The sequence below is a fragment of the Bufo gargarizans genome, chromosome 1, assembly GCF_014858855.1.
Source record: "Bufo gargarizans isolate SCDJY-AF-19 chromosome 1, ASM1485885v1, whole genome shotgun sequence".
NCBI lineage: Eukaryota > Metazoa > Chordata > Amphibia > Anura > Bufonidae > Bufo > Bufo gargarizans.
The window spans coordinates 367229151-367255319 of record NC_058080.1 but is presented as its reverse complement, the minus strand read 5'-3'; the positions used below and the strand labels follow the sequence as shown (position 1 = coordinate 367255319).

Genomic DNA, 26169 nt, shown 5'->3' with positions numbered 1-26169 from the left:
GCAGCCCAGACCTTGAAAAGAGTCAAATCTACCTGTTAAGAGTCATGGTTATTCATAATCTCCTGCTCTCCTGCCCATCTGCAGTTCTCTCCTAGAGAGAAAGGGAGAAAACTAGGTAGAAGACTGTCAGCCAATCACCCCCGGGGAGAGCAGGAATTCATGAATAACCATGACTCTTCTCAGGTGGCCGGGACTCTTTTCCAGGCCCAGTCTGCAATGATTGTGATGTTGGTTTTAACTTATAAATGACTGACCGCTGAAATCAACTTACCTGTCTTTACTTTATTCTGCTGTTATTATGGGCAGCATAAAGTTGATGACAGGTTCCCTTTAACAAAGTAATGTCACAACCTCCACAATAACGCAATAACAGTGCCAACAAATGCAGATACAGTGTATAGGGTTCTTGCACACACAACCAGTCTACTGTGGTTGATGACAATACTTAATACCCAAAGCAAAGATTTTTTATTAAAAGCTATTCATTATAACAGCACATTTTATGTTATAATTCAACATGTCATGTCAGTTAGACTTTGCAGTTGGAATAGGCGTGGTTAATTCAGTGTTATTCCTCATGGTATCGACTATCCAAACATTATAGGGATAGATGCGTGTGTACACTCCAGGACGTTTTAGATTGCCACAGACGCTAGATCCAGAAGACACTATAGCCTCGGCCACACCATTACATATTAAAGGTCCACCAGAGTCACCCTAATGAATGGAAATAGGAAAGGAATAAACATAGTTATTTTAGACAAGGGTGGACACAGGTAGCTGAGGGCCACCAGGCAAAAACAGTATATCGGCCCCCTTCTTATTCAATATCTGACTATAAAGCATCCCTTATATCTCTCATAAGGCCCCCATACACAAACTCTGAATGATTGTTTGGCTGACAGCTATCTCTCCCGACTCCCCCATACGCAGACACTTCAGCTTAGCCAAACATGTCTGAATATTCATTGGAGTGAAAACCACTGCTAGACATTTCCCGGGAGAACAAAAGGATTGGGTGAAAATATTAATTTTGCCCAACACTTCTGTCCCCCAACATCACTTGTCGGTGGAGAGTCGAGAACTGCCCATACCCAGTATTGGTCGAACCCACCGTTCTTGGTGGTTTCGGCTGACAATAGAGTAATGTTTATGGGAGGCCTTTACAAGAGCACTCCCTTATCTCTCTCCACTAGTAAAGCCATGAAATTCATTATCTAAGGGCTGTATTACAGCAACAGATTATCTGACCAATATCTGTCCAATCATAGTTGGTGTGTATAACGAAAGATCTGTGTGTGTAAACGGCCATCTGACCAAAGAATGGTCAGAAAATCTGTCAGATAATATGTTGGTGTAATACAGCCTTAATGCGTTTACCAGCAATTTAGAGTGACAGGGTCCCTTATCTACTGAACCCCTGTGCAAGTGCAGAGCTAGCAATAACATCAATGTGCTATATGTCCACACATCATTTTATATTCTTCTTCTTTACAAACTCATCCATATACAACAGAACTATTGGCTTCTCTATCTCCTAAATTAGATCAAACATCTCTGGATCTCTGGACAGTGGCCTGCTTTTAGATACATTTGTGCCTTGACATTTACAAGGGTCTTCTCCCTTTAAAGTGAATGTCCAACCCTTTTACTAGTAAAATCCTGTGTTGCTCAGTTTCTTAATCCTCTGCAAAGACTTTGGGGCAGATGTGCTAATGCTATCTAATAATAAGACAGTGTAAACGTAGACTTGACAATCTAAAACTGCCAGATTTATCCCAATGGCTGATGTCGAAAGATAAGTTTGGCACATCTTTAAGACTGTCTAGTCATAGTTTATACCACCTGCCCTTTTCCTGAAAGCCGTTTTTTACATCCCCTTGTCAGATGATGTAAAAAAATGTGTCTACATAAAAAAAAAATGACAGAGAGGCATGTACGTCTGTTTCTTAGTGCAGATTGCGCCAGAATTCTGCAAACCATGACTTTCTGGAAATTTGGAGCTTTGTATAAAAAGATTAACCTATAACAGCTAGGTGATTTATTAAGAAATGAATTGGCACTGAATGTTGAACCTTAAAAAGAACAGTATGATAAAAACCAGAAACACACTTTAAATGATCTACCAGTTACCCTCACCTCACATGAATCCCGCCTGTTGTCCCCTGCACACATCATGTTGGCAGTTATCTCTCCATGGTAGTAGTCCCGACGGTTGCAGATCTCTGGACTGATCACTGGGACCATTGCCTCATTTAGGACATCTGTCTTCCTTCCAGTTCGCCTGATTTTTCCCCAGCCAGCAACCAGACAAAGTGTGTTTGGTTGGATGAGAATATCTTCCATCTGGTAAGGTAGAGGACTTACTGATTTGCTCAGTGGAACCTTTTGTGGTAACTTTGTGGAAAAAGAGTAAACATATATTGTTGAAGGCAATACAAAGCCAGAAGATAAAAATTGAAAGTCACCTTCACCTGCCCCACACTAAATGTGGTCTATTAATGGTATGTACCAAATGTCCTACTAGAGATCTCTATGTAGATGCAGGGCCGGCCTTTGGGGTGTGCGGGCTGTGCGGCCACACAGGGCGCCATAGCAACAGGGGCGCCAGGCGGCCGACAGCCCGCCGAAAACTAAGTCTACTTACTATAGCAGGCCAATTACTATAGTCTACTTACTATAGCAGGCCAACTAACAGCACGGACTATAGAAAGAGTGAGGAGGGGGCGGGGCCCGGGGCCGCTCTCAGCTCCGCTCTGCTGCCTGGCCTCCTGTCTCTTTAAGAGAGCAGACCAGTGGCTGCTGGAGCGTAACGCAGCTGCGCACAGCTTTTGTTGTTGCCACTGAGCTCCGCTCCCAGGGCCCAGAGAGAAGAAAGAAGGAGTGAGCCTGAGCGCCAGCCAGCAGCCACAGCCTGAGCCAAGTTCCACCATAAGTTACAGGTATTTGGTAGTACAAAGATAACAACTGGATGGATCCCATCTGCCACTGGCCCATCATGGAGTGGGAGAAATGTTCCATGTGGGGGGGGGGGGCTCATAGGGGACAGGGGGACAGTGTGCTTTCCTGCTACTACATCAACCCCCCCCAGGGATTCTGTCACCCCACTAAACTGTTTTATTTGTTTTTGTGCACTTATAATCCCTACACTGCGATTTATCCATACATAATGTGATTAATCATTTTGGTTCAGTAGATTTTGCTAAAAACTTGTTATAATATGTAAATTACCTGTCTACCAGCAAGTAGGGCGGCTACTTGCTGGTAGCAGCCGCATCCTCCTATCATAATGACGCCCCCTCCGCATGTTGATTGACAGGGTCAGCGAACGGGATCGTTCTCTGCTGGCCCTGTTTGCATTCAAAATCTGGCGCCTGCGCCGTACCTGTCTTCAATCGGTGTAGGCGCACTGAGAGGCGGACGCTCGCTCAGCCGCTCCATCCTCAATGCGCCTGCGCCGATGATGTCACATCTACACCCAGCGCAGGTGCATTGAGGATGGAGCGGCTGAGCGAGCGTCCGCCTCTCAGTGCGCCTGCACAGGTGGGTACTATGGGGAAGGGGGGAGAGGAGTACTATGGAGTCATCTACAGGGGGCACTAAGAAGGGGTATTTTATACTTGCAAATTATGGGGCATTTAGGGCATCTACTGGGGCACAATAAATGGGGCATTTTATACTGGTACATTATGGGGGGCACTAGGAGGAAGGGGGAGAGGAGCACTATGGGGGCATTTACTGGGGACACTATATAGGGGTATTTTATACTGGCACATTATGGGGGCACTATGCAGACATTAGCTCAACTGGAGGCATTACAAGGGGGTATTTTTTGCACTGTCACATTATAAGGAGAATTATTACTACTGGGGGGGGCATTATGATGGGCTTTATTACTCCCCCATAGTATGAGCCCCCTAGTAGCAGCACCAGCCTCTCCCTGCTCTGCTATCCCTCTGCCCCTTCTCCAAATCCTTATTATGAAATCTTTCTCATTAGGATAAAACACAACATCAGCTCCACCAAGCCCCCGACCAAAGTGTGGAAGTGGTGTCCGAGATTCCCAAGGGCCGAGCCAAGTAACTGTAAGTTTTCATGTGAAATATGTTTATGTTATACACATATAGCCTTCACTGTGCCACACAATATACAGTATATCTCTACACTGTGCCCCACAATATACAGTATACCGCTACACTGTGCCCCACAATGTACAGTATACCTCTACACTGTGCCACACAATATACAGTATACTGCTACACTGTGCCCCACAATATACAGTATACCTCTACACTGTGCCACACAATATACAGTATACCGCTACACTGTGCCCCACAATGTACAGTATACCTCTACACTGTGCCACACAATATACAGTATACTGCTACACTGTGCCCCACAATATACAGTATACCTCTACACTGTGCCACACAATATACAATATACCTCTACACTGTGCCTCACAATGTACAGTATACCTCTACACTGTGCCTCACTATACAGTATACCTCTACACTGTGCTACACAATGTACAGTATACCTCTACACTGTGCCACACAGTATACAGTATACCTCTACACTGTGCCACACAATATACAGTATACCTCTACACTGTGCCTCACTATACAGTATACCTCTACACTGTGCTACACAATGTACAGTATACCTCTACACTGTGCTACACAATATACAGTATACCTCTACACTGTGCCACACAATATACAGTATACCTCTACACTGTGCCCCACAATGTACAGTATACCTCTACACTGTGCCACACAATATACAGTATACCTCTACACTGTGCCACACAGTATACAGTATACCTCTACACTGTGCCACACAATATACAGTATACCTCTACACTGTGCCTCACTATACAGTATACCTCTACACTGTGCTACACAATATACAGTATACCTCTACACTGTGCCACACAATATACAGTATACCTCTACACTGTGCCACACAATATACAGTATACCGCTACACTGTGCCCCACAATGTACAGTATACCTCTATACTGTGCCCCACAATATACAGTATACCTCTACACTGTGCCCCACAATATACAGTATACCTCTACACTGTGCTACACAATATACAGTATACCTCTACACTGTGCCACACAATATACAGTATACCTCTACACTGTGCCCCACACTATACAGTATACCTCTACACTGTGCCACACAATATACAGTATACCTCTACACTGTGCCACACAATATACAGTATACCGCTACACTGTGTAGTCTGTTCTATAAGCACCCTTGTTCTGTGGCGGCGGACAGAAAATAATCTGGAAGTGCCCCTCCCGAGACCAGGCTCTGGATCCGCCACTGGTCTGGACCGCTCACAGGAGTGTACATTTCTTCTAAACTGTAATCCGTATGCTCTGACCTGCAGAAATCAGCGCTCGCTCGGTAACAACTAACAACAAAATTTGAAAGCTAGAGACGCCACTGCAGGAAACCCTTTTAAGTCAAGGTAACAGAATGACTGCTGATTATGGAAATTGGGAAACGATATTTCAAAACTAAAGCACTATTCATAAATGTCACTCTTTTAGAGGAATCAGAGGAAATGTTTAACCTTCCACAATAGTGTCCACATCAACTGGTTCAGTAGTCCACAGCAGAGGCTGTGCCACTTACACGGTCAAAAAAACTCTTTATCAGGTGAAGCATGTCTAACTGGGGATAAAAATACTAATTTATGATTGACAGCAGGCTATAATAAATTAATAGATAAATTCCATTTGCTGAAGCGAGACAACCCTTTTAACCCCTTCCCTACTAGCGCCATACATGTCCAGGACTTTGAACTTGGCACCCGCTTGCACATGCAGCGGGCGCCATAGCTGCCGGGTGCCTGCTGTTTCATACAGCAGACAACCACAGCTAAAGTATGCGACCGGTGGAAATGCCGATCATAGACTCCGGAATGAACTGAAGTTGTTGCACACTTGATTCTATGGAGCCCCTGCCTGTGGCAGGGCTCCATAGGAATACATTGTAATTCTCATACACTAATGCATTGGAATGTATGAGAGAAGCAATCTGATGACTATAAAATAGTGTAAAAAATGTTTTTTTAAATAAAAAAAAATGAAGAAATAGAAATTCTAATCACCCACCTTTGCCCAAAATGTAAATAAAAAATGTAAAAAAAAAAAAAAAAACATCATGGGTATCGCTATGAGCGAAAACACCTGTATTATTAAAATAAAAAATATTTTTCCCAAACGACAAACAGTGAAATTGGGGAAAAATAAAAATTGGCCTATTTGCCTTTTTTTGGTCACTTCACCTCTTACAATTTTTTTTATAAAAAGTGATGAAAAAGCCACACACCCTAAATGGTATCAATGAAAAGTACAGGTTGTCCCACCAAAAATGAGCCCTCACACAGCTCCATACACATAACTACAAAAAAGTTTATTCAAAGTTTTAATTTTTTTCAGTATTAAAGGGGTTATGCACTTTGTTGGATAGATCATTAGCTTCTGATCAGCGGGGGTCCGACACCCGGGACCCCCACCGTTCAGCTGTTTGAGAAGGCAGTGGCGCTCCAGGAGCGCCGCGGCCTTCTCACTGTTTACCGCTGGCCCACTGACGTCACGACTAGTATCAACCAGCGTGGGCGGGGCAAAGCTCCATTTAAGTGAACAGAGCTTAGCCCCACCCACGCTAGTTGATACTAGTCGTGACGTCACTGGGCCAGCGGTAAACAGTGAGAAGGCCGCGGCTCTTCTGGAGTGCCACTGCCTTCTCAAACAGGGCTGATCGGCGGTGGTCCCGGGTGTCGGACCCCTGCCGATCAGAAGCTGATGATCTATCCAGAGGATAGATCATCAGTTAAAACAAAGTGCAGAACCCCTTTAAAATGCAAGAAAAACTATACTTAATCATACTGACCTGGAGAATGAAAGTAACAGGTCAGTTCCATATAGGGAACGCCGTAAAAACTAAAGTGGCGGAGTTACGTTATTTTACCCCATTGGGATTTTTTTTTACAGCTCCCCACTACTAGTGTTGATCACGAATATTCGAATTTCGAATTTTTATCGCGAATATAGGTACTTCGAAAATTCGCGAATATTTCGAATATAGCTATATATATTCGCAATTTCGAATATTCGAATTTTTTTCCTGATTTTTTCAGATTATTATTATTTTTTTTTAAATCAGTACACATGATCCCTTCCTGCTTCTAGCTTGTGGGCCAATAAGAAGGCTGCAATATACTTGACTTTAGGAGTAGTGATGAGCGGCAGGGGTCATTTTCTAGAAAAAAATCGGCAAGGTAATGATTGTGTAATATGCGAATTTTCGGATTCGAATTTTATTGCGAATTTTTCAACTTTTAGACAAAGATTATAGCACTATATTAGCTAAATTGCTCTATACAGGTCCTTCTCAAAAAATTAGCATATTGTGATAAAGTTCATTATTTTCTGTAATGTACTGATAAACATTAGACTTTCATATATTTTAGATTCATTACATACCAACTGAAGCAGTTCAAGCCTTTTATTGTTTTAATATTGATAATTTTGGCATACAGCTCATGAAAACCCCAAATTCCTATCTCAAAAAATTAGCATATCATGAAAAGGTTCTCTAAACGAGCTATTAACCTAATCATCTGAATCAACTAATTAACTCTAAACACCTGCAAAAGATTCCTGAGGCTTTTAAAAACTCCCAGCCTGGTTCATTACTCAAAACCACAATCATGGGTAAGACTGCCGACCTGACTGCTGTCCAGAAGGCCATCATTGACACCCTCAAGCAAGAGGGTAAGACACAGAAAGAAATTTCTGAACGAATAGGCTGTTCCCAGAGTGCTGTATCAAGGCACCTCAGTGGGAAGTCTGTGGGAAGGAAAAAGTGTGGCAGAAAACGCTGCACAACAAGAAGAGGTGACCGGACCCTGAGGAAGATTGTGGAGAAGGACCGATTCCAGACCTTGGGGGACCTGCGGAAGCAGTGGACTGAGTCTGGAGTAAAACATCCAGAGCCACCGTGTACAGGCGTGTGCAGGAAATGGGCTACAGGTGCCGCATTCCCCAGGTCAAGCCACTTTTGAACCAGAAACAGCAGCAGAAGCGCCTGACCTGGGCTACAGAGAAGCAGCACTGGACTGTTGCATGTCATTCGGAAATCAAGGTGCCAGAGTCTGGAGGAAGACTGGGGAGAGGGAAATGCCAAAATGCCTGAAGTCCAGTGTCAAGTACCCACAGTCAGTGATGGTCTGGGGTGCCATGTCAGCTGCTGGTGTTGGTCCACTGTGTTTTATCAAGGGCAGGGTCAATGCAGCTAGCTATCAGGAGATTTTGGAGCACTTCATGCTTCCATCTGCTGAAAAGCTTTATGGAGATGAAGATTTCATTTTTCAGCACGACCTGGCACCTGCTCACAGTGCCAAAACCACTGGTAAATGGTTTACTGACCATGGTATTACTGTGCTCAATTGGCCTGCCAACTCTCCTGACCTGAACCCCATAGAGAATCTGTGGGATATTGGGAAGAGAAAGTTGAGAGACTCAAGACCCAACACTCTGGATGAGCTTAAGGCCGCTATCGAAGCATCCTGGGCCTCCATAACACCTCAGCAGTGCCACAGGCTGATTGCCTCCATGCCACGCCGCATCGAAGCAGTCATTTCTGCAAAAGGATTCCTGACCAAGTATTGAGTGCATAACTGAACATAATTATTTAAAGGTTGACTTTTTTTGTATTAAAAACACTTTTCTATTATTGGTCGGATGAAATATGCTAATTTTTTTAGATGGGAAATTTGGGTTTTCATGAGCTGTATGCCAAAATCCTCAATATTAAAACAATAAAAGGCTTGAACTACTTCAGTTGGTGTGTAATGAATCTAAAATATATGAAAGTCTAATGTTTATCAGTACATTACAGAAAATGATGAACTTTATCACAATATGCTAATTTTTTTAGAAGGACCTGTATTCGTTTTTTCGAATATTCGCGATATTGCTATATATTCTTGTTTTAGAATATTACAAATATTCGAAAAAACGAAGTTATAGCAATATAGCGAATATTCGAAAAAAACTAATATAGAGCAATTTAGCTAATATAGTGCTATAATCTTCTTTGTCTAATAGTTGTAATTTTTTTCTCATCTGAAGTTCAGATTGGAAAAAAATTACAACTATAAAAAAAAAGATTATAGCACTATATTAGCAAAATTGCTCTATATTCATTTTTTTTTTTTCGAATATTCGCTATATTGCTATATATTACGAATATTCGAAAAAACTGTTATAGCAATATAGCGAATATTCAAAAAATCGAATATAGAGCAATTTAGCTAATATAGTGCTATAATCTTCTTTGTCTAATAGTTGTAAGTTGAAAAATTTGCAAGAAAAATTCGAATCCGAAAATTAAAATTACGAAAATTCGCATATTACACAATCATTACCTTGCCGATTTTTTTCAAGAAAATTCTAAAAAATATTCGCGAAATATCGCGAATTCGAATATGACCCCTGCCGCTCATCACTACCCACTACATCATATGCAACATAAATGGTGGAATTAAAAGTGTAACTTACAAAAAACAAGCCCTCATATGACTATGTAAACAGAAAAATATAAATGTTATTTCCCCAGAAAGGCAGGGAGTGAAAAACAAAAATGCAAAAACGAAATGGAACCATAATATGGCACTTATAGAAATCTATGGAGCCCCTATTCGGATTATTATGGGCAAGGTACCAATAACTTTATAGTGAATTTACCTTTAGAAGAAGTAAGTCATGCTGTTTAGTCGTTTTGTTATATAGAGGATGCATGATCTGGATGTCAATAACATAAACTAACTTTTTAGGGTCGGTCAGAGAGTTAGTCCCCAGGACAGCTTGCAGAGTCTTATTAACACTGAAGAGAGAAATTTATTACATTGTTATTTAATTTTTTTGCAAGCATTTTAACATAAAAATATGTTAATCTTATAAATCGAGTACTACAAAGAACACTGGGATGATTGGTGTGTATTTTCAGGTTTAGTTCCACCTGATGCACAGACTGCTCTTTCCCTTCCCTCCCTTTCTAAACTAATATTCTTTGCTGAATCTGTCTTGATAGACAAGATGGACTAACAACTTACTAAAGAATAAGATTACATACTGGCCATAAAAGTCTATGGGGGAACAGGAGGGGGCACTGACATACTGCCGTCTGCCAATATACATCTAAGGAGAGAGGAGGGGGAGAAAGTGCAGAGAGACACACACAGAGGTGGAGTGAGGAGCAATATGCTGCTAGAGGGAGAAAAGGGCATTTTTTACTCTGATAAGGTATATCACAAAGTTTCTCATATTCACCTGTACTACTGTTTTATGCAAACAAAGTTTTAAGTACACTATCCATATACATTCATAATTCTGTACCTGTCTGGTTTGCAATGTGCAGCACTCAGCACCCATTCATCAGAGATTAGTAGTCCACCGCACATGTGGATTCCATCCACTTGCAATGATACCAAGTACGGTCTAGAACTTACAACGGACGGACTTCCACCAAGGATTCGACCACGTGGGTAGCACTCTAAGAGGAAAGAAACCATGTAATTTTACACATATAGTCATGATTCCATGGAAAAAGGATATAGATTAGAATCCATCTCATTAAACAATACTATTGTTACACTGGAATGGAGGCAGAGGATATTAAAGGTAAATGTATATCAAATAAAAATGTGTGATTATATGTAATACATTCAATAGCAATAAAGTTTGGCATGTGAAAAAACACAATGTTGTCTAGAAACCTCTGGCATCTAATATGCCATCACTCTGCCACCAAGATGTCACCACTCTATATGTTGGGTTTGCCATCACTTTCCCTTGTGTGTCACTATTTTGTCTCCTCGATGCCCATTGTGTGTGTGTATATACTGTATTTGTGTGTATATATAGCAGAAGGACCCGGATTCTCACCGGTATATTACATCTATTTCATTTAATGTTTGTGTGTGTCGACAGTATCCCCCATAACAGTGACCTCTACAGCACCCTGCCCACTTAACACTGAACTCCACAGTCCCCCACACCTTAACACTGACCCCCCCACAGTGCCCCTCCTCCTTAAAATGGGACCTCCACAGCAGCCCATCCCCTTAACTTTGACCTTCACAGCAGCCTGTCCCTTTAACAGTGAGTTTCACAGAACCCCACTCCCTTGACAGTGACCTCCTCAGGGGTCCGCCCCCTTAACAGTGACCTCTACAGCACCCCACCACCTAACACTGACCTCTGTGTCCCCTTTTCTGTGACCTCCACTGTTCCCTTCCCCCTTAACAGAGACCTCCACAGCACCTGTCCCTTTAACAGTGACCGCCACAGTACCCCGTTCCATTAACAGTGACCTCCATAGCAGTTTCCCCTTTAATAGTGGCCCCTGCCCTCTTAACAGAGCTCCACAGTGTCCACCCCTTTAACAGTGACCTCCACAGTGCTCACCCCTTAAACAGTGACCTCCACCATGCCTGCCCCTTTAACAGTGTTCGCCCCTTTAACAGTGACCTCCACAGTGCCCGCCAATTTAACATTGATCACCCCTTTAACAGTGTCCGCCCCTTTAACAGTGACATCCATAGTACCCGCCCCTTTAACAGTGACTTCCATAGTGCCCGTCCCTTTAACAGTGACCTTCACTGTGCCCGCCCCTTTAACAGTGAACTCAACAGCGCCCGTCCGTTAAATAGTGGCCCCTACCCCCCATGCATGTAGCAGTGTAGTTGTGCCATCACATGTCATATGACTGAATATTTAAGGACCTGCGAACTACTAAAACCTGTGATCAGTTGTTAGAGAAACCTGCAGTAGGACTTGCAAGCTTCTATTGGCTAATAAGGGACATGTGACCGTGTAAATGGCAGTTCGGATTTAAGTGAAAGGATTGCTGGCTTCTATTGGCTAATGCAGGTCATTTTTTGGGAATATCTAGGAATGGTAAATCCTAGAGAGCTGACCCAGTCTAAAACCTTCCCGGACACCTGATGTACCTGTGTGCCAAATTTAGTGAAGATCGGTCCAGTCGTTTGGTCGCGCATAAAGAACGTTCAGACAGACAGACAGATGTCTAGACAGACAGAAACTTATTTTTATATATATATATATTAAGAGACTAGCAGAAGGACCCGGCTTTGCACAGGTAAATTTAATCAATTTAATTTAATGTTTGTGTGTGTCGTTAAAAGATATCGACAATATCACCCATAACAGTGACCTCTACAGCAGCCGCCCCTTTAACAGTTAACTCCACAGCCCCCCACCCCTTAACACTGACCAACCAACAGTGCCCCGTCTCCTTAAAATGGGATCTCCACAGCAGCCCATCCCCTTAACGTTGACCATCACAGCAGCCCGCCCCTTTAACAGTGAGTTTCACAGCACCCCTCTCCCTTGACAGTGACCTCCTCAGGGGTCCGCCCCCTCAACAGTAACCTTTACAGCACCCTGCCCCTTAACACTGACCTCCATAGGGGACTGTCCCCTTATCTGTGGTGTCTACTGTTCCCTGCCCCTTAACAGAGACCTCCACAGCACCCTTCCCTTTAACAGTGACTGCCACAGTACCCCGTTCCCTTAACAGTGACCTCCACAGTACCCCGCTCCCTTAACAGTGACCTCACAGTACCTTACTGCCTTAACAGTAACCTCCACAGCAGCTGCCCCTTTAAATAGTGGCCCCTGCCTCTTTAACAGTGACCTCCACAGCGGCCTGCCCCCTTAACAGTAACATCCGCAGTGAATGCTCTTTTAACAGTGACCTCCACAGTGCCTGCCCCTTTAACAGTGACCTCCACAGCAGCTGCCCCTATAATAGTGGCTCCTGCCCCCTTAACAGTGACCTCCACAGCAGCCTGCCCCCTTAACAGTAACATCAACAGTGAACGCCCCTTTAACAGTGACCTCCACAGTGCCCGCCCTTTTAACAGTGACCTCCACAGCAGCTGCCCCTTTAATAGTGGCCCCTGCCCCTTAACAGTGAGCTCCACAGCAGCTGCCCCTTTAATAGTGGCTCCTGCTCCCTTAACAGTGACCTCTACAGCAGCTGCCCCTTTAAGGCTAGGGCTACATGACGACATGTGTCGCGCAACAATTTTTATAATGATAGGCTTTGGTGTCGCACTGCGACATGCTGCGACAAGACAGTCGCAAAAAATCCATCCAAGATGGATGCATGTAGCAGTGTAGTTGTGCCCTATGTGTCGTGTGACTTATTGTCGTCCTGTAGCCCTAGCCTAAAGCTGACCTACAGCAGTGAAGAAAAATGGCTGGGTTGTTATGGAAACCTGGAGTAAAACTGTGTGTATGTGGAGACTAGGGGCCTGCGAGCTTCTATTGGCTGATAAAGGACATGTGTATGGCAGTTGGGATATGAAGAGAAAGACTTGTATTGGCTAATGCAGGTCATATCTTGGGAATATCTCAGGAACGGTACGTCCTATAGAGCTGAGACATGGTCTAAAACCTTCCCGGACACTGCATGTACCTGTGTGCCAAATTTGGTGAAGATCGGTCCAGTCGTTTGGTCGGGCTTAAAGAACAGACAGACAGATAGACGTTGGGACAGACAGAAACTCATTTTTATAATATATATTGTAAGAAGGAACAAGGAGCCGTCTTTGACGGAAGATACGTGTCACCGAGGTTCCTGGCCTTGGTGAGGTAAGAACCGGGTTTTTTCCTGAAGTGTCAGGTCTGTAGTGCAATCTGACACTTCAACTGTTAGAATGGCTGTAAAGCCAATCCGGGCCGGTTCTTATTGGGAGCAGCCAAAGAGCAGGGTGGGTGGCTGTTCCCCACGGTTCCAGGCCGGGTTTTGGCTGGAATATAAAAAACCCAGCCAGCATGTTCAGGTGGTGGATTATCCTCCATGACAGAGGAGCTGAGGAGTCTGTGGTTTGGAGACACTGAGTCATCTGTTTGTGTGAGCCATAGGCTGGGGAAACAGGCCACTAAAGACTGCTGAGGAAACAGGCCACTAAAGACTGCTGAAAATCATCTGCTGACCAGGTGACGTCTTTTTTGCACTGTGAACTTTGTGTGGTGTGAACAGGCACCAAAACTGAACACTTTCTTTTGGCTTGTTTTCTTGCTATGTGTGAATAAACACTGAACTTTGATTTAAACCTTGTTTTTGCCTCTGTACTGCGTCCGCTTACCCTGCCTACCAAAGCGAATCCCCACATTTGGTGGAGGATGCGGGCAAACGCAGTGAGGCAGGCCTGAAGGCCGAAAAGTTTTTGTTTATCCGGGCACAAGTGCATGTCCTACATTAAGCCGGCAAGGTTACGACCCGTATCCCCTGACAAAATGGAGGCGGTCGTGAAGGCCCTCGTGGAGGCTAACTTGCAGCAGCGGGAGGCTAACAAGCAGCAACAAGAAACGAACCAGCTGCTATTGCAACATGTGATGGCGTTGCAGGCGTCAGGAGCGTCCCAGAATGTCCACGATGCCCGGAAAGCTGTCCGCGCGGCGATTCCGAAGATGACCCCCTCGGATGACGTTGAGACCTATCTGGCGGTCTTCGAAAAAGTGGCCGTGAGGGAAAAGTTACCCCGAGACCAGTGGGCTGAGGTCGTTGCTCCGTTCCTGGCGTCCGGTCCCCAGCAAGTATTGTTTGATCTCCCGGATGATCAGGCGGCCGACTACCCGACAGTAAAAGGTGAGATCCTGGCGAGACTCGGGGTGAATGTATTGGTCCGGGCCCAGAGGGTGCATCAGTGGGAATTTAACCCGGCTGAACCCGCTAGACCACAATATTATGATCTGCTGCACCGTTTGCAAAAATGGCTGCAGCCGGACATGTTGACTCCCACTGCTATGTTGGATCGGCTGTTGGCGGATGTGTTTTGGAGGGCTTTGCCGTACCCTCTCCAGCACTGGATCGGCCAGGTGTCTCCGAATAATGCCCTGGAGATGGTCGACCTGGTGGAGCGCTATGAGGCCACCAGAAATCTACAGGGGGGTTCTTTTGGGAATGGGCCAGTCAAACCCCGGAAAACTCCACCCCAGACCCGGCGGCCGGTGCCAGCTAGACCCGCCCGGGATGTACCCCCTGCCGACCCCAACCCGGTGGTCTGCTGGCGTTGTCAGGAGCCTGGACACATAAGGGCTGACTGTCCCCATCGGGGGGAACCCATGGACACCAACTATGGCTTCCGCCACTCATTATATGCCAGGATGTTGTGTGCCACAGGAACTTCAGAGACTATGGACAATAGCCACCTGTGCCAGGTGGAAGTGGGGGGCACTCTGGCGGTGGCTCTGCTGGATTCAGGGAGCCTGGTGTCCCTGGTAAGAGCTGCCCTGGTGCGGCCGGCTGAGTATACTGGCCGAAGAGTCGGTGTTGTTTGCATACATGGGGACTTAAAGGAGTATCCCACCGCCCTGGTCTCTCTGTCAATGGTGGCCGGCAGGTGGATGCATGAGGTGTCCGTCGCCACAAAGCTACCATATGAATTGATCATTGGGAGAGACTTCCCCGGGTTCCCGGCACTCTGGCCGGATACGAAAGTTACCCGGGAGACAGATGTACCCCTAGCAGAGTGGCCTGACTCAGGGGGGAGGCCAGAACCTTGGGAACCGGAGTCAGAAGGACCAGCAGTAGGGGTGACCGCCACTTCGGTGGAAGAGGGGGAGACAACCCCGTTAAGTGTGATGGTGGGAGACGTAGAGGATTTGCCGCCGGGTCCTGAGCTGGCAGACCTCAATGTCTCTAGGGATAATTTCGGTACAGCACAACACCAGGATCCGACTCTATCTCGAGCCTGGGAAAATGTGGTAGTAGTTGAGGGTGAGCTGCAACAACCGGGGGCCGAATCTATGTTCCCCCGTTTTGTGGTTCAACAGGAGATGCTGTACCGGGTAAATAAACTACGGGGTGAACATATTGAACAGCTGGTGGTGCCCCAGGCATATCGCAAGCTCGTGTTGAAATTAGCCCACCAACATGTTCTTGGGGGACACCTGGGCCAGCAGAAAACGCAGGACCGGATTTTACAGCGGTTTTACTGGCCCAGTGTGTTCAGAGAGGTACAGACGTGGACAAAATTGTTGGTACCCTTTGGTCAATGAAAGAAAAAGTCACAATGGTCACAGAAATAACTTTAATCTGACAAAAGTAATAATAAATTAAAATTCTATAAATGTTAACCAATGAAAGTCAGACATTGTTTTTCAACCATGCTTCAACAGAATTATGTAAAAAAATAAACTCATGAAACAGGCATGGACAAAAATGATGGTACCCCTAACTTAATATTTTGTTGCGCAACCTTTTGAGGCAATCACTGCAATCAAACGCTTCCTGTAACTGTCAATGAGACATCTGCACCTCTCAGCAGGTATTTTGGCCCACTCCTCATGAGCAAACTGCTCCAGTTGTGTCCGGTTTGAAGGGTGCCTTTTCCAGACTGCATGTTTCAGCTCCTTCCAAAGATGCTCAATAGGATTGAGGTCAGGGCTCATAGAAGGCCACTTTAGAATAGTCCAATTTTTTCCTCTTAGCCATTCTTGGGTGTTTTTAGCGGTGTGTTTTGGGTCATTGTCCTGTTGCAAGACCCATGACCTGCGACTGAGACCAAGCTTTCTGACACTGGCTAGTACATTTCTCTCTAGAATTCCTTGATAGTCTTGAGATTTCATTGTACCCTGCACAGATTCAAGACACCCTGTGCCAGACGCAGCAAAGCAGCCCCAGAACATAACAGAGCCTCCTCCATGTTTCACAGTAGGGACAGTGTTCTTTTCTTGATATGCTTCATTTTTTCGTCTGTGAACATACAGCTGATGTGCCTTGGCAAAAACTTAGATTTTTGTCTCATCTGTCCACAGGACATTCTCCCAGAAGCTTTGTGGCTTGTCAACATGTAGTTTGGCATATTCCAGTCTTGCTTTTTTATGATTCGTTTTCAACAATGGTGTCCTCCTTGGTCGTCTCCCATGTAGTCCACTTTGGCTCAAACAACGACGGATGGTGCGATCTGACACTGATGTTCCTTGAGCATGAAGTTCACCTTGAATCTCTTTAGAAGTCTTTCTAGGCTCTTTTGTTACCATTCGGATTATCCGTCTCTTAGATTTGTCATCAATTTTCCTCCTGCGGCCACGTCCAGGGAGGTTGGCTACAGTCCCATGGATCTTAAACTTATGAATAATATGTGCAACTGTACTCACAGGAACATCTAGTTGCTTGGAGATGGTCTTATAGCCTTTACCTTTAACATGCTTGTCTATAATTTTCTTTCTGATCTCTTGAGACAGCTCTTTCCTTTGCTTCCTCTGGTCCATGTCGAGTGTGGTACACACCATATCACCAAACAACACAGTGATTACCTGGAGCCATATATATAGGCCCAATGGCTGATTACAAGGTTGTAGACACCTGTGATGCTAATTAGTGGACACACCTTGAATTAACATGTCCCTTTGGTCACATTATGTTCTGTGTTTTCTAGGGGTACCATCATTTTTGTCCATGCCTGTTTCATGAGTTTATTTTTTTACATAATTCTGTTGAAGCATGGTTGAAAAACAATGTCTGACTTTCATTGGTTAACATTTATAGAATTTTAATTTATTATTACTTTTGTCAGATTAAAGTTATTTCTGTGACCATTGTGACTTTTTCTTTCATTGACCAAAGGGTACCAACAATTTTGTCCACGTCTGTAGAAGAGTTTTGCAAGTCTTGCCCAACCTGCCAGATAACCAGCCCCCAGCCACATTTCCGTAGTCCTCTGGTCCCTCTCCCGATTATTGAGGTTCCCTTCGAGCGGATCGCTATGGATCTTGTAGGCCCAGTACCGAAGTCAGCTAGAGGGCACCAGCACATCCTGGTCATCCTCGACTACGCCACGCGGTACCCGGAGGCGGTGCCACTGCGTCATACGTCAGCCAAACTCATAGCTAAGGAGTTAATGGAAATGTTTTCTAGAGTGGGTCTGCCTAAGGAGGTTCTAACTGACCAAGGGACCCCATTTATGTCCAAGGTCATGAGGGAACTCTGTAAGTTGCTCCAAATAAAACAGTTACGGACATCCGTGTATCATCCGCAAACGGATGGCCTGGTAGAGAGGTTTAACCAGACGTTAAAAAATATGCTGAAAAGAGTGGTGTCTAAGGATGGGAGGGACTGGGACCTTCTTCTGCCCTATCTCATGTTCGCAGTGCGAGAAGTGCCCCAGGCCTCTACTGGGTTCTCGCCCTTCGAACTACTATACGGCAGACACCCTCGTGGTTTATTAGACGTCGCCAAAGAGGCGTGGGAACAACAAACCACACCGCACAAAAGTGTAGTTGAGTATGTCACCCAGATGCAGGGACGGATGGAAACAGTGTTACCTCTGGTTAGGGAGCATATGGAGGCAGCGCAGCGAGCCCAGAGTAGGGTCTATAATCGGCAGGCTCGGGTCCGAAACTTTAACCCAGGTGATCGGGTGTTGGTTCTAGTACCAACGGTAGATAGTAAGTTCCTAGCTAGGTGGCAGGGGCCCTACGAGGTACTAGAAAAAATTGGACCAGTAGATTACAAAGTACACCAGCCAGGGAGGCGAAAGCCGGAGCAGGTGTACCATGTGAATCTGCTCAAGCCGTGGAAGGAAAGGGAAACCTGTACGGAAGACAGCCCACGACCAGGGTTCCTAGGGGAAGCGGTTTTGGCCCCTCAGTCTGAAGCAGGGGAAGCGGCTGTCACAGTGAAAATTGCTGACAGCCTCTCCTCTAAACAGGCTCAGGAAGCCAGGGAGTTCATTAGTCGGAATACGGATGTGTTCTCAGACCTCCCTGGACGCACTTCCGTAATCCGGCATGACATTGTCACTGAGCCTCAGGCGAAAGTCCGGTTAAAACCTTACCGGGTACCCGAGGCTAGGCGACAAGCCATCGCGGAGGAAGTGCAGCTAATGCTCCAGCTGGGTGTCATCGAGGAGTCAAAAGTGAGTGGGCCAGTCCGATAGTATTAATACCCAAGCCAGACGGGACATTGCGGTTTTGTAATGACTTCCGCAAACTTAATGAGGTGTCCAAGTTTGACGCGTATCCCATGCCCCGAGTGGATGAGCTTATTGAAAAGTTGGGCCAAGCCCGGTATTTTTCTGTGTTGGACCTCACCAAAGGGTACTGGCAGGTACCCTTGACGGAGGCTGCCAAAGAAAAAACGGCTTTCGTCACGCCAGAGGGGCTGTATCAGTACAAGGTATTACCCTTTGGTCTACATGGCGCTCCCGCCATGTTTCAAAGGTTAATGGATATTGTACTCCGTCCACATCGTCGATACGCTTCAGCGTACCTGGACGATATCGTTGTCCATAGCAACGACTGGGAAAGTCACTTACCTAAAGTCCAGGCTGTAGTGGACTCGCTTAGGAAGGCTGGCTTAACCGCTAACCCAAAAAAGTGCTCGATAGGGTTAGAAGAGACCAAGTACCTGGGGTATGTCATTGGGCACGGAGTGATCAAACCTCAGGTGAACAAAATTGAGGCAATTAGGAATTGGCCCCGACCTGTCTCTTGGCCCCGACTCGGCAAGTAAAATCGTTCCTGGGTATGGTGGGGTACTATATGAGGTTTGTCCCCAATTTTGCTACAGTCGCCGCACCATTGACAGGCCTTTTGAAGGGACGCAAGTCAGTGGAATGAGCAGGCAGAAAAGGCTTTCTCCGCTTTGAAGTCGGCCCTGTGTGGGTCCCCGGTTTTGGTGACGCCCGACTTCAAAAGGGAGTTTATAGTGCAGACCGATGCCTCTGAGGTAGGTCTCGGTGCTGTACTATCTCAAGATATTGACGGGGAGGAGCATCCCGTTGTCTTCCTCAGCCAGAAGCTCACCCCAGCCGAGACTAGGTACAGTATAGTGGAGAGAGAGTGCCTGGCCATCAAGTGGGCACTCGAGTCTCTCCGCTACTACCTTTTGGGGAGAAGGTTCCGTCTGGTGACCGACCACTCCCCTTTGAAATGGATGAGCCAGGCCAAAGAGAGGAATGCTCGGGTCACCAGGTGGTTCTTATCTTTGCAAAATTTTAAGTTTTCCGTGGAACACAGGGCAGGCAGGTTACAGGGAAACGCGGATGCCCTATCCCGCGTACACTGTCTGGCAAGTGTTCACCCCCTCAGGGTTGAACAAAGGGGGGAGGTATGTAAGAAGGAACAAGGAGCCGTCTTTGACGGAAGATACGTGTCACCGAGGTTCCTGGCCTCGGTGAGGTAAGAACCAGGTTTTTTCCTGAAGTGTCAGGTCTGTAGTGCAATCTGACACTTCAACTGTTAGAATGGCTGTAAAGCCAATCCGGGCCGGTTCTTATTGGGAGCAGCCAAAGAGCAGGGTGGGTGGCTGTTCCCCACGGTTCCAGGCCGGGTTTTGGCTGGAATATAAAAAACCCAGCCAGCATGTTCAGGTGGTGGATTATCCTCCATGACAGAGGAGCTGAGGAGTCTGTGGTTTGGAGACACTGAGTCATCTGTTTGTGTGAGCCATAGGCTGGGGAAACAGGCCACTAAAGACTGCTGCGGAAACAGGCCACTAAAGACTGCTGAAAATCATCTGCTGACCAGGTGACGTCTTTTTTGCACTGTGAACTTTGTGTGGTGTGAACAGGCACCAAAACTGAACACTTTCTTTTGGCTTGTTTTCTTGCTATGTGTGAATAAACACTGAACTTTGATTTAAACCTTGTTTTTGCCTCTGTACTGCGTCCGCTTACCCTGCCTACCAAAGCGAATCCCCACAATATATATAGATATAATATATATATAATATATATAGAGATATAATGAAATCTGTGCTGCGAGTGGTTGCTATGGGCAACACACAGTTTTTCTGTGGAGCAGAGAGATGAGAGGCAGGCTTAGAAGACAAGCCTCAACACTTACAGCTTCTTGGCTGAAGTGGTTACATCATGTGGGTTGCATTTTATGTATCAGTATGATCATTCTCAATTCGTTTTCAAACTCAATTTGTGTGTGTCAAAATGTGAAAAGCAGTCGATGTCGCCTGGTATGGAGTATGGAGTATGGTGCCTTAATATAGAACCAAGTTACATAATGCATCTCGGGAAGAATACATTTATAATAAAGCAATTAAAAGAACATGCCACAATTTTAAAATTGGGACCCTAAGACTTCTATGGGTGCTGTATTTCGATACCCTACAAATTAACACTTGTACATAATACATAATACCTGTAAAGGGAACCTGTCATCAATTTTATGCTTACCTCACTGCGGGCAGCATAAAATAGTGACAGAAATGCTGATTTCTATTCCCTGAGCTAAGGAATAGAACGGAACATGTGTGACCACTGGCACTGGACATATGAGGTGAACGTTCTGAGAGGGAATCAAAAGAACACCAGGGGGTGCCACAATAAGAATATAAGAGCAATATCTACACACAGGAGTAATTTTGTCATAAAATGACTATACATTAAAAATTATGATTTGCCTAATCTAAAAGAGAACTGCAATACTGAAACTGCGGAGCAACTCAGTCTATTGCCTTACAATCAGTTCTAGCAGCAACTTGTACTCTGCTGGTTGCAGCCCAGTTGGTTATTGCAGTTTTCATCTTTTTTTATAACATCTTTTATTATACAAGCAAAACCGTGCATACAGTGCATGTAACCTTTACCCTTTTTATTATTTGTGTTAGAGTCAGATTTGGCTTTGGCGTTGAATAGATTTTAGAAGATCTAGGTAGAGAAATATTCTTGCAATGTATGAAGGTAAGCATTTACGATTTTTGAGCTATTGTTTTGCAATTCCTGTAAGCAAGATGCCTGTTCCGTCTATTTTTGCTATGCTTTGTTACTAGGAAATTACGAGGCTGCCTCCCTACCCCCTTTCATGCTTCAGTTGTTATGGTTTCACAGAACAATTGCCCATTTAGTCAAGTAATCCTTCTGACCATTTACATTACAGCATCCTATATATTTTCTCATGCCTGTGAGCAAGCTGTGCTTCATAACAGTCTGCAGCCAAAGTGAGTTAATACAAGAAGTTACAGCACTTAGAGCAATATAGATGTAACAACTGCAATCACAGGAGGAATGTAGCATAAAACTTATGGAAATGTTCAGTACAATGAATAACATACTGATATTCTACCTAGCAATTACTTAAAAAGGTGCTAAAGGTGCATTAATATGGATATTTGTTGTTGTTGTTTAGGTGTAAAACACCCGAAATCTCCGGTATATAGGTCTCCTGGAGTCAAACTACCCAATGACTGTTTGGACAACAAGCATTTTAGCCAGCTATCCCCAAAAATCACTATATTGGTATATCTAATGTATTCATGTATATTGTAACCACTAAATACCACCTCAACCACCATACACACCTGACGTTAGACACAATGATGCATATATAAGTGATACTTACCATAACACGTGATACTCAGTAGCACTACCAAAGCAGGCAGAAGGTTAGGCACAGCCATTGTGTCTCGCCTAGTGTAACTCTCTCTGACTTTTCCAGATGTCTTCCCAGTATATGTAATGCTGAGTAACTCCCCCTGACTTATCCAACACCTCCCTGTGCTGACAGCATTATCCACTATATCAACAGGAAGCCTCCACTATATAAACTGGTAGGTGAAGATTTAGAGGAGCTTGTGGTATGGAAACCAGCAGACCTATCACACCATCTGCAAAGGTCTCTGTAGAGGAAAACCTTAAGATAAAAGGGATTTCCAGTAAGCTGGGGGTAAACAATACTCAATGTAATCTATTCATGCTGGAACTGAAGACTATAGGGTCATCACTGTGTTCTGTTTTCAGGTTCTTGGACATACAGAGAGTTTTCCAAAAACAGTGCCACTTTTATTTATGGACTATGTCTGGTATTACAGCTAAGCCCCATTAAAATGAACACGAATTTGCTACAATACCATACATAGCTCATGGATATGAATTGTACAGTTTTAAGGAAAAAAGGAGACTTGTCATGTACTGTCATGTACTTACCTGGCCACAATCCAGCAGTGTCTGTTTCTCCACCCAGCAGCTGCCATCTGAGTGGAGATCAATGTGCCGGTTGCACAGCTGTTCCTGGAAAGTTGGCATGTCAAAACGCCAATCCAATCAGGCCTCTAGCTCAAAATCCAGAGGGCTAGACAGGAGATTTAAATCAGACAGTGACTCTTGGTGAGTACGGGTGAGTCCTGGCTCCTTTTTGTCCTACTGTGCTTAGTGCTCATCCCCTGTTCTTTCTTAGATTTTTGGCTGCCGGTCAGCCCATGATAGAGCAAAGGCTTGTTCACTGACTGTTTGGCATCTTTCGCCACGATGAAAGATGTCTGATAGCTACCACAGTCGTTCCTACCTTATACTCTTTTATAAGTGATTGGCAGCACATCTCTGATAATAACTTATAGAAGAGTATAAGGTAGGAACGACTGTGGTAGTTCCTCTCTCATTAAAAGTTTGCATCGTCCTGTGTAGTCAAGCCTTTGCCAACAAGCTCCAATGGAAGATCGGGCTTTGTAATACCACCCTAAGATATGGAGGGGAGTTTTGTGATTTGTTCCTGTTTGACTAGTGTAAGAAGGTACCTGGAATCATCGTGAATGGAAGGTATGTGTCACCGAGGTTCCTGGCCCCTGTGAAGTAAGAGCCGGTATTTTATGTGTCAGCAGCAGCTATTGCTAATTGACACCGTGAGATTTAGCATGACTGTCATAGCTGATCCAGGACGGCTCTTACTGGGAGTAATCAAAGTGCGGTGGGTGACTACTCCCCATGTTCCAGGCCGAGTTTTGCTAGGCATAAAAACCAGCCAGCACTGCCAGCTGTGGTGGATTTACCTTCCTCTGACAGTGGAGCTCAGGAGTCTGTGTGCTGTGAACTGAGGGCTGTGCTGGGATTTGAGGTTCGAGCCGGGCTGGAGGACTCAGGCCCCTCTAAAGGTGAACAGGCCGACGATAGACTTGATGAGGCTGAACTGCTAACAGGGTGTGAATTAACACCCAGGAGAAAAGGTGACTTTTATGGTTTATGGACTTTCCTTGTGTGTGAACAAACACCAAGCCACCTGCGTTTTGTGATGCACATTTTCTGCATTTTGTTATACACCAATGTGTGAATAAACACTGCTGTTTGATTCAAGAACTGTGTACTTTGCCTCTATACTGCATCCGCTAGTCCTAACTACCAGAGCGAATCCCCACACTAGCCAGAGATTAAAGCAAACAAGGGTGTCAATGGGATCTCAATTACCTCTTTTGCTGCAATTTAAGTATTCAGTTTATCCAAACCATAAAAACAAAAACAAAACATAGCAGCTGTATGTATAGGAAAAATGACACCTAGACAAGCTCCACTTAGATGTGGACATCTGCATGATGCCCTATAAAAGCTAAACTGGAGGATGCAATTGTTTACACTAACTGCAAACCAAAGTGGCAACTGTGAAAACTGAAAAGCAGCCTACCATTTACAAACCCAACCACTCAGCGCAGAGTCAAGACGAATCTAACAATATTTTGCAATATAGTTCTGTAGCTCATTCAGCTTTGATAGGACACCCTTAAATAATAAAATGCTAACCCTTTAAGAAACTTTATATAAATCAATAGTACAGAAGAATATGAGAAACTCAGTAATAAATCTTTATATCAGAAAGTTCCCTCTTCTTCTTTTATCAGCTCCGTTCCTCCTCCTGCTTCCCTAACATTCACTCTAAATTCACTGCTAAATCCATCTTCAGAGACCATAACAGGCTGTTGTTAGTGCTCACTGAAGGATCAGAATACAACTACCCCAGATGTCTATGGAGATGGAAGGGGTGTGGAAGTGATGAAAGACGGATGGAAGTGAGAGAGACTGCAAAAGTGTAATAAGTGTCATATCTCAACCAAGTACTTTATTCACATCAATACCATGCAGTACTTCTCTATAATGTCCTCCTGCTATTCGGCTTCTCCGTATACAGCCAATAATGATAAGGGTTGCAGAATGTGCTCTAATTTCTGTGTGCAGTGTCTGACAGGCTAGCCTCCATCCACTATCTTAGGGTGAACTGAGAGGTAGATATGAAGCCTGCAGAGGGGAAAATGCAATGGTCAGATATAGTGCTAATCCTTATGTACATACGACAGCTTATCCCAAATGCTTTAAATTTATCCGTTTTATAGACAGTGTGCAGAATTTGTCAACATAGTACATATACCTGGTAAAATTGCAATATACTTACATTCCTTCTACTTCTTTATTTTATACTACTATATATAAATATCTGCATGACACGTTCTGGTCTTAGAAGGTTGATATAATTATATCAGTAATAATCGGCAATAATCGGCATCACAATCGGGAATGCTAAAAACCCTGGAAGTGTAGAGTTTAAACTGGGAGGGGGGGGGGGGGGGGGGTTTAGCTGCCAAAGAAGATGGCCACACGAGACCTGTGCTCCAACTAAGTCTTTCTTTTTTTTTTATTCAACTTTATATAAGATGGCATATTGATCGTTCTTCTCCGACACCCGGGACCCCTGCCGATCAGCTGTTTTAGAAGGCAGTGGCGCTGGCAGTAGCGCCGCAGCCTTCTCGCTGTTTACCGCAGGCCCACTGCAGTCATGACTAGTATCAATGGCCTGGGTGCGGCTAAACTCTGTTCACTTAAATGGAGCTTAGCCCCGCCCAGGCCATTGATACTAGTCATGATATCACTGGGCCTGTGGTAAACAGCGAGAAGGCCGCGGCGCTACTGCCAGCGCCGCTGCCTTCTCAAACAGCTGATCGGCGGGGGTCCCGGGTACCAGGGGATAGATCATCAGTTTAAAAAACTGCAGAACCCCTTTAATTTAAATCTAGAAAACCTCTTCTACCAACTCCATGCTTGTACCTCAAGATTGTTTCAGGCAATAAAGAAACTTTTCCCAATCATGCAACTGCTTTGTCGCAATGAAATCCCATGCCAAATTAAAATATTGATCAGCTGCAACAGAATCATCCACCTGGTTAAGAATATGACAGGGCATCTCTTTAACATACCTAAGGATACAGCACCATCACCCTCCCCCAAGCCATCACCTGGTATTGCAGAAGAATAACACTAGATAGACTCTGCCCTGACTTTTGGATGGACTTATATATGATATGAATGAAAAGTGGTCAGCTAAATTGT

At 44.8% G+C, this 26169-nt stretch overlaps 1 protein-coding gene across 1 annotated transcript; it reads right to left on the bottom strand.

The window, feature by feature from the left end:
- Positions 1–451: 451 nt before the first annotated feature.
- On the bottom strand, positions 452–22585 carry LOC122930786 (serine protease ami-like). The gene is made up of 5 exons (XM_044284375.1): positions 22427–22585; positions 10430–10586; positions 9779–9917; positions 2140–2397; positions 452–717 (listed from the first exon to the last, which is right to left on the bottom strand). The coding sequence occupies exons 1-5, from the start codon at positions 22482–22484 to the stop codon at positions 526–528; spliced, it is 804 nt and encodes a 267-aa protein (XP_044140310.1). The 5' UTR covers positions 22485–22585; the 3' UTR covers positions 452–525.
- Between the last annotated feature and the right edge of the window lie 3584 nt (positions 22586–26169).